This window comes from Nansenia antarctica (genome assembly GCF_963989245.1).
Source record: "Nansenia antarctica genome assembly, chromosome: 6".
Lineage (NCBI taxonomy): Eukaryota > Metazoa > Chordata > Actinopteri > Argentiniformes > Microstomatidae > Nansenia > Nansenia antarctica.
This window is the reverse complement of record NC_137676.1, coordinates 54670898-54680897: the sequence shown is the minus strand read 5'-3', so window position 1 is coordinate 54680897 and position 10000 is coordinate 54670898. Positions and strand designations below refer to the sequence as shown.

Here is a 10000-nt window from a genome sequence, read left to right as displayed (position 1 = left end):
CCCCACATGGAAAGACATGCCAAAGTGAACACCCGTCCCTGACCACGATGGTGAAGAACGCTACTTGGTCCCCGGGGCGCCGGGCGTCGGTTCAAGCCGCGCCAAAAGGGCGACCGCTGCCCCTGGCTGCCAGTGGAGGAATGGCAGCCCGGATGGGTTACAAAGGCAGAGGACAATTTCCACCTGGCGACCCGCCGAAGATAGTGCATGTGCTTGTGTTTGTGTGTGTGTTCACCTAAAAACTTGCATGTGTGTGATCAGAGTGTAAAACTGCCGTGTGTGGCCATTAAAAAAGACCATCAAGGTCCGATTTCTATTCTATTCTATTTCTGCATTTCTTCTCGTGAACGGTCGTATCTGACGACAGCCTCTTATTGGCTGAGAGGAACACGCCTCCTCGTTGAGAGAAGGGACGAAGGCCTACGACAGTTCTGACCACTCCCCTTTTTTTCAATCGGGGTTGATAGGAAGATGATCTGTTAAAGGAAGTGGGGACGTCTCAATGTGTGTTCATACTCCCTGACGAAAGCCAGGCCGGACGCCTCACAGTGTCTGTTGTGTTATTGATTTTTTAATGAAATTTATAAAGAGAACCTTGGCCGTCCTTCCTGTTTGATGACCAATGAACCCCGTCACCGAAGAGCACCTTCAATCTACCGAGACACACTAGTCGATCACAGAGCACCTTCAATCTACCGAGACACACTAGTCGATCACAGAGCACCTTCAATCTACCAAGACACACTAGTCGATCACAGAGCACCTTCAATCTACCGAGACACACTAGTCGATCACAGAGCACCTTCAATCTACCAAGACACACTAGTCGATCGCAGAGCACCTTCAATCTACCAAGACACCCTAGTCGATCACAGAGCACCTTCAATCTAACAAGACACACTAGTCGATCACAGAGCACCTTCAATCTAACAAGACACACTAGTCGATCGCAGAGCACCTTCAGTCTGCCGAGAAACACTAGTCGATCACAGAGCACCTTCAATCTTTCAAGACACACTAGTCGATCACAGAGCACCTTCAATCTTTCAAGACACACTAGTCGATCACAGAGCACCTTCAGTCTGCCGAGACACACTAGTCGATCACAGAGCACCTTGAATCTAACAAGACACACTAGTCGATCACAGAGCACCTTCAATCTACCCAGACACACTAGTCGATCGCAGACCACCTTCAATCTACCAAGACACACTAGTCGATCACAGAGCACCTTAAATCTAGACACACCAGTATAACAGCGCTTCCCCTTCAATTCAATTCAACTTAATTGGCCATGTGCAGTGCAGTAGGAACATGACTTGGTATTCTCCCTGCTGAACAAGCTACAGTACATACAACAACAAGACGACAACACAACAATACTCAAGACACACAATATATACAGTACCAATACGAGTGAATAAATAGACTGTACAACTTAGTGCAAAAACATGTAAAGTGCAAGGTGCAATGATCAGGAGTTATTGAGGAGGGCTATGGCTTTGGGGAAGAAACTGTTCAAGTGGCGTGATGTTTTGGACCTGATGTTTTTTACCTCTTCTACTCACCAGGTACTGGTGTACGCAGGGCAGCAGGACCACGTCCGTCAAGGTGAAGTACAGCCCCTCCGCGAACACGTGCTCCAGCGGAGGCAGCTCTGCCGTCTTCACTTTCCTGATCTCACAGTGCTCCCTGGTGGCGGCGGGGGGAACTGCGTCCACAGACAGCTTGGCCAGGGCTGCCCTGAGCTCCAGGCCATCAGGGGACTGGGGAGCCTGGGGGTCTCTCCCCGGGGACGCCCCCTGGGGGTCTGACACCGCCACCGCCCCCGCTGCCGCCTTCTTCTTCTGTTGTTGTTGGAGCTTCTGGCGGCGGATCTTGTCGTCGTTGTGGACCTTAACCGGCTCGCCCAGCGTGCGCTCTAAGTGGAGGACGGCGGAGGGGAGGAGCAGGGACGGGTCGGCGGGGTGTCGGAGGTGGGCCTCCACAGCGGAGGGGATGCTGAGCTCACACAGCCTGGTCCACTGGCTCACCTGCGGGGGAACAGCATGCGTTAGGGTCATATGTGTGCCGACATTAAATACAGCGCACTGCGTCAGGAAGGGGACAGTGAAGCATTGTTTCCTTTTTTGGCTCTACGCGCCAAAAGTTTGGATTTGAAATCAAACTATGACTGTGTTTAAAGTAGCGATTATCAGCTTTTATTTGAGTGTATTTATGTACATATTGGTTTCACCATTCAGAAATTGCGACATGCTAGATCGACACCTTTTTTTAGAAAGCTATGGGACAGATTTATCAAATGCCCAAATTAAGCACTCATGTTTAGTATTTGGTCGACAATTCTTTGCATGCAATAACTGCCTGAAGTCTGCCACCCATTGACCCCACCAGATCGCTGTGTATCTTCTCTGGTGATGCTCTGCCAGGCCTGTACTACAGCTGTCTTCAATTATTATTTCTTTTGAAGATGTTTTTCCCTTAAGTTCCCTCTTCAGCAAAGTTCAATAGGATTTAAACCTGGAGATTGTCAACAACCAGTCAACAACTTTCCTTTTTGGCCATTGTTTCTATGGCGGTATGTTTGGGTCATTGTCTTACTGAATGATTAAGCACCATCCAATGAGTTTGGAGGCATTAGTAATCCAAACATTAGGAGTATAGAGCCAATAGATCTACTACCCCCCTGTACGGTTTCTCCTGAGACATCTACTACCCCCCTGTACGGTTTCTCCTGAGACATCTACTACCCCCCTGTACTGTTTCTCCTGAGACATCTACTACCCCCTGTACTGTTTCTCCTGAGACATCTACTACCCCCTGTACGGTTTCTCCTGAGACATCTACTACCCCCCTGTACTGTTTCTCCTGAGACATCTACTACCCCCCTGTACTGTTTCTCCTGAGACATCTACTACCCCCTGTACTGTTTCTCCTGAGACATCTACTACCCCCCTGTACGGTTTCTCCTGAGACATCTACTACCCCCCTGTACTGTTTCTCCTGAGACATCTACTACCCCCCTGTACTGTTTCTCCTGAGACATCTACTACCCCCTGTACTGTTTCTCCTGAGACATCTACCACCCCCCTGGACTGTTTCTCCTGAGACATCTACTACCCCTTTGTACTGTTTCTCCTGAGACATCTACTACCCCCCCTGTACTGTTTCTCCTGAGACATCTATTACCCCCTGTACTGTTTCTCCTGAGACATCTACTACCCCCCCTGTACTGTTTCTCCTGAGACATCTACTACCCCCTGTACTGTTTCTCCTGAGACATCTACTACCCCCTGTACTGTTTCTCCTGAGACATCTACTACCCCCTGTACTGTTTCTCCTGAGACATCTACTACCCCCCTGTACTGTTTCTCCTGAGACATCTACTACCCCCTGTACTGTTTCTCCTGAGACATCTACTACCCCCCTGTACTGTTTCTCCTGAGACATCTACTACCCCCCTGTACTGTTTCTCCTGAGACATCTACTACCCCCCTGTACTGTTTCTCCTGAGACATCTACTACCCCCTGTACTGTTTCTCCTGAGACATCTACTACCCCCTGTACTGTTTCTCCTGAGACATCTACGACCCCCCTGTACTGTTTCTCCTGAGACATCTACTACCCCCCTGTACTGTTTCTCCTGAGACATCTACTACCCCCTGTACTGTTTCTCCTGAGACATCTACTACCCCCTGTACTGTTTCTCCTGAGACATCTACGACCCCCCTGTACTGTTTCTCCTGAGACATCTACTACCCTCCTGTACTGTTTCTCCTGAGACATCTACTACCCCCTGTACTGTTTCTCCTGAGACATCTACTACCCCCCCTGTACTGTTTCTCCTGAGACATCTACTACCCCCCTGTACTGTTTCTCCTGAGACATCTACTTATCCCCCTGTACTGTTTCTCCTGAGACATCTACGACCCCCTGTACTGTTTCTCCTGAGACATCTACTACCCCCCCCTGTACTGTTTCTCATGAGACATCTACTACCCCCGTACTGTTTCTCCTGAGACATCTACTACCCCCTGTACTGTTTCTCCTGAGACATCTACTACCCCCTGTACTGTTTCTCCTGAGACATCTACTACCCCCCGTACTGTTTCTCCTGAGACATCTACTACCCCCCTGTACTGTTTCTCCTGAAACATCTACTACTCTCCTGTACTGTTTCTCCTGAGACATCTACTACTCCCTGTACTGTTTCTCCTGAGACATCTACTACCCCCTGTACTGTCCCTCCTGAGACATCTACTACCCTCCTGTACTGTTTCTCCTGAGACATCTACTACCCCCTTGTACTGTTTCTCCTGAGACATCTACTACCCCCCCTGTACTGTTTCTCCTGAGACATCTACTACCCCCTGTACTGTTTCTCCTGAGACATCTACTACCCCCCTGTACTGTGTCTCCTGAGACATCTACTACCCCCTGTACTGTTTCTCCTGAGACATCTACTACCCTCCTTGTACTGTTTCTCCTGAGACATCTACTACCCCCTTGTACTGTTTCTCCTGAGACATCTACTACCCCCTGTACTGTTTCTCCTGAGACATCTACTACTCCCTGTACTGTTTCTCCTGAGACATCTACTACCCCCTGTACTGTCCCTCCTGAGACAGCTACTACCCTCCTGTACTGTTTCTCCTGAGACATCTACTACCCCCTTGTACTGTTTCTCCTGAGACATCTACTACCCCCCGTACTGTTTCTCCTGAAACATCTACTACCCTCCTGTACTGTTTCTCCTGAGACATCTACTACCCCCCTGTACTGTTTCTCCTGAGACATCTACTACCCCCCTGTACTGTTTCTCCGGTGTCATAAAACAATTATAATAATAATATCTTCCTTCCTCTGGCACAACAGCTGCCAATAGCCCCAGGCCTGAGCATAGATGACTTTTTCCTGCCGTGACTGGTGGATAGATGATTCACTTACTTAGTCAAATGTAGGCCTATCGATTGTAAGTCGCTTTGGGATGAGGCGTCTGCTAGCTAAATGCCAAACATGTAGTGTGTTATTCCATGTGTTATTCCATATAGGACAAGCTCCTTTAGCCAGTCCGCATTTTCAGTGAAAGCGGCACACTTCTGGAATGCTTTGCCATTACATATACGCAATAGTAAAACGTACAACACGTTCAAGCACAATCTTAAAGACTGGCTTATTGCTAATCAGTTGTGTGAGCACTAATTACAATGTTATTCTCAATGTTCCTGGTACTGTTTAATACTTGTTCCTTTTACTCTGCACTTGTTATTTATATGCCCTGTATTTGTTATATACTGTATAGCCTATGCCCTGTATCTCTTAGATTTAGATGTAGTTCATTGTTGTAATGTATGTCTTACATGCTTTTTCTGAAAATAATATTGTATATAATGTCTAGTAGGCCTAGTTAGTTAATGAGAACCTATTGCTATACTTCTCTGATAAATTTGCTTGTATACAATGTTATTTTTTTAGAGAACGGCTTATGACATCTGGCCACAGCGACAACAGTTGAAAAGTAGCCATTTGGCTAACACTCATGTTACTCAGTCATTTACCAACTGGTTTATTAATGTGTACTGTCCCTGGTCAACAAATACATTAAATAAATCAATCAATCAATGTAAATGTCTTCATCCGTTAGTTCAGTGTTCCTCTCACCTCAGCGCAGGCCTTCAGACAGGTGTTCTTGAACCCCAGCAGTGCCGAGACGTCCTTCCTACTGGGGTCTACCTGGCACGTCCTGAGGATGATGTGTCTCAGCACCACGGCCAGACCGGCCCGGCAGTACCGGCCCGTGTCATCCAGCACCGCAGGGAGACGACAGCCCCTCACCAACGCCGGCAGGTCCTCCACCCCCACCCCCGACACGCTCAGAGACTCTGGGACCTGACTCCTCCAGGACTGAGAGATGCTGTCAGGCACAGGGGACACCAGGAACACACGGAAGGACTTGCTCTCGCAGTAGGACAGGAGGAACAGGGCGATGGAGGTGTGTAGGGGGAGGGTGGGGGGGGACGTCTGGTTCTGGGAGCTGACTTCTAAGTAGAGGGACTCTGCCTGTTGCTCCTGGTTTGGCTCTGTGTGCTTCATGGTGACAGGTGCTGCCCTAGAACTGTGGACATGAGTTTAATTAATCACACCTGTGCACAAGAGTTATTATATGAATCCTTTATTTAACCAGTGTAGTCATATTGAGACAGTAGCCTCCTTTTCAAATGAGTAATAGTGGTTACTGTTAGTCTCAACCGCAACCTTAAACAGTTATTTAATTGAGTGGTTTGAGCATTTGGGAAAGCAATGGCATTATTGTCACAATACAGAGTTAGAGCAGCCACACAGCCCATGTTAACAGGTTAGAGCAGCCACACTACAATACAAGTACAAGTGAATACAAGAAGTGGCAACAACACCAAACTAGACCTCCTCTAGACTCTTATTACTCTGCTCTAGAACTACCTCATGCTTATACATTTATCGAGCGTTGTTGGCTAGTAACATTGTGTTATTTGACCAAAATATGCTACATTTAAGTAGCCGACTTACAGTTTATATTGGCCTCAGTGAATAATGTGAAGGCAGCCCACGTTGTTATGGTAAACACACGTGTGTAACGCTCAATACAGGCCGACCCGAGCAGTAGTTGCGGTAACATTATATCTATTTCTGCCTTTTCAATGCCTGGTTTGATTAAATTAAATTAGATATGTTTGAAATGTCTGAATAAAATATAGTTTTTATTGAGATTATGTATATGTATATTATACGGATGGACTGGGTTTTCAAGATACTACCCGGTATTTGTCGAACTGAACTTGTTTCTTTGGGGACATATTTCATGGTTGCACACGCCAGACGCGACCAGGAAATAAAGGGCTGCGTTCCTCAATCTGCTCTGAAAGCGCCGGAGCGCACACTGGGCTCAACGTCACAAAGAGACCAAGTGATCTGATTGGACAAGAGGCGTTTCATTAGTGGTGGTCAGATTTCCAGGGCGTATTTACGAACGCACCAACGGCGTTTCTGTCTAGCCACCGTAGGACAGTAGGACAAGTGGCCCTTGTGAAGTTACTGTCAATATGTATGTCATAAGAAACATATCTGTACGCGACATACACGTTTAAAGGTATCTTATAAAACAAGGTAAGGTAATAAAACGTGCCGAATGTCATCTCAATCAAACTAAGACACCGGGGTAGCTGGTTAGCTGGTCAGAAGATATGACTTTAAAAAAAACTGCGGGTTTGTTGTGTGTCTTGTAGTGTGACCATGGCTTTTTTTAGTGGCTGTGTTCGAAATGGCATACTAGCATACTGCATACTAGCATACTTAGGATGGTGAGTCTACCGCGGGCCTTTGTTGTGTGTGTTGTAGTGTGAGCATGGCCGCCTCGGTGAGTCTGGACCTGGACCCGGTCTTCCTGAAGGGCCTGGGGTACCTGCACTCCAAGAGCAAAGACTCGGCAGAGAAGCTCCGGGCTCTGCTGGACGAGTCTCTCTCTGGCCGAGGGAGTGATGCCTCCTACCGGACATCCCAGAAGGTCTGGGGATGGGGGGGGGGGGGGGGGGGGGGGGGGGGGGGGCTGACCTGCTATGTAGGAAATACTAACAGACATGATATACATACCTCTTTTGAAGTTGCCATGTTAAACGATGGAAGTGCTATACGATTTTGTGAGTCCAAAAAAAAAAACATGCTTATTGTCCGACGTCCCTCTCCAATAAGGATGTTCTCGGTTGTGTTGTGTGTCTGTACGACAGGAGGTGGAGGTGTCCAGCAAGGTGTCCGTGACGAAGATGAACCTGAACAAGCAGGAGTCCAAGTCCTCCTCCAGCTCCTCCTCGTCCAGCAGCGGCAGCAGCAGCAAGTCCAGCAGCTCGGAGAAGAGCAAGAAGGAGACAGAGAAGAGGCCTTCGGAGAAGGTGTGTGTGTGTGTGTGTGTGTGTGTGTGTGTGTGTGTACGACGGTATACCCGTGTAAGGACCCTGTTTCGAGACGGCACCCTAAACCAACCCGACACACGACGTCACGACAAAATCATCCGTCAAACGTCACGTCATCACTGTATGTTAATCGGAAAAAAAGACTTCTGTTCAAATGTCTTTTTTAAGGCGCCGATGAACCCGAGTTTGTTGTGTTTTCCTCAGGTGAGGGTGGAGCCAGGGGAAGGTCTGGACGTGCCGGCCAAGAAGTCCCGTCTGCTGGAGAAGCAGCCGGAGGGCAGCCGCTCCTCTCCCGTCACGGTGCAGAGCAGCAAAGACCTGGCGCTGCCCGACCTGTCCCTCTCTGACGAGACCAGCGCGGACGACTTCGCTATGGAGATGGGCCTGGCCTGCGTGGTCTGTCGGTGCGTGTGTGTGTGTGTGTGTGTGTGTGTGTGTGCGTGTGTGCGTGCCTCGCCTCGAACCCCTCAGATAGATAAACACCCCAATGTTTAAGTTTAAACATGTATGTTTTTAAAGGACAGTAAAAGTACATCACATATGTCGCCCGAAGCTCTTAATCGCTAGTAAGCTATGGGGGATTTCGAGACACGACTCTGAACAGGATACTAACAACCTACCGTTACCATGAGCGGACAATGACGCTTAGGTTGTGGGTTTGATTCCCGCTGGGACCATATATACTGGGAAATGGGGGCACTCACTGCAATGTTACATTTCCATTTTCCATTTTGGGCATTTAGCAGATGGCTTTCATCCAAAGCGACTTATGATAAATACATTTGACTAGTAAGTAAGTAAGTGAATTATCTATCCACCAGTCATAGCAGGACAAAGTCATCTATGCTCAGGCCTGGAGCCATTGGCAGTCATACTGCTAGAAGAAGGAAGTTGTAGTTTTTTTTCGCTTTGGATGAAAGCGTCAGCTCAACGGCATGTATTATATTACATAATGATATACTTGTCGTTTATGACCACAGGCAGATGACGGTGACGTCGGGCAACCAGCTGGTGGAGTGCCAGGAGTGTCACAACCTGTACCACCAGGAGTGTCACAAGCCCCAGGTGACGGACAAGGACGTGAACGACCCGCGGCTGGTCTGGTACTGCGCCCGCTGCACTCGGCAGATGAAACGCATGGTGAGGCGGGACCGCAGGGGCACATGACCACACCCCATCACAACATACCTATGATATGACGTCCTCTCCTCTCTCCCCACCCCTCCTTTCCTCTCTCCCCACCCTTTCTCTCCTCTCCTCACCTCCTCTCCTCCACTCTCACCCCTCCTCTCCTCCACTCTCCTCTCCTCTCTCCCCACCCCTCCTCTCCTCCACTCTCCTCTCCTCTCTCCCCACCCCTCCTCTCCTCCACTCTCCTCTCCTCTCTCCCTACCCCTCCTCTGCTCTCCTCTCCTCTCCTCCCCACCCCTCCTCTCCTCCACTCTCCTCTCCCCTCTCCTCTCTCCCCACCCCTCCTCTCCTCTCCATGGACAGTAGTATTACCTCCATCAGTGTTTATTTGATGTGTTTGACCCAGGTCTGCGTACAGACACAGTCGCGATTGCGATCGAGTTTGTTCTTATCGTGGGGTTTTCGCTAACAACACCTCCTCCTCCTTTGACACCCCCCCTCCTCCCCACCCCCCAGGCCCAGAAGAACCAGAAGCCGGCCCAGAAGCCCGCCCCGGCGGTGGTGTCGGCGGCCCCCGTGGTCAAGGACCCGCTGGTGAAGAAGCCCGAACTCAAGACCAAGGCTGACACCACCTTCCAGGCCTTCAAACGAACAGAGGTGAAGGTAGGCATTAAAACATCAAATAACAACCTTTAGGCCTCAGCCCTTTAGAGAGAGAGAAAGAGAGAAAACACCATGTCGGTGGTAGCAGGGACATTGAACAGGTTTCACACGAAAGTTTTAATTTCTTTAAAGAAAATCTAATCACTCGAATAATATCAGGAAGCGATAGCGACGCAACCGGACCGCGTCCTTGCTGCTAACAGGAAGTGTTCTAGACCGTGTCTCCGTGGTAACACTCGTGTGTGTGTCCTCCTCCCCCAGGC

General features: G+C 49.0%; 2 protein-coding genes across 2 annotated transcripts in view; one reads left to right on the top strand and one right to left on the bottom strand.

The window, feature by feature from the left end:
* The window catches only part of gstcd (glutathione S-transferase, C-terminal domain containing), an 82513-nt gene that overhangs the window by 59526 nt on the left and 12987 nt on the right, over positions 1-10000 (bottom strand). The gene's annotated exons all lie outside the window — the stretch shown is intronic.
* Positions 7025-9952, top strand: LOC308159635 (integrator complex subunit 12-like; the record flags this gene model as incomplete). The annotated part of the gene is made up of 7 exons (XM_080533451.1): positions 7025-7143; positions 7375-7540; positions 7761-7922; positions 8148-8347; positions 8924-9083; positions 9591-9737; positions 9941-9952. Exons 2-7 carry the CDS (start codon positions 7382-7384, stop codon positions 9950-9952), a joined length of 840 nt encoding a protein of 279 aa, XP_080389577.1. The 5' UTR covers positions 7025-7143; positions 7375-7381.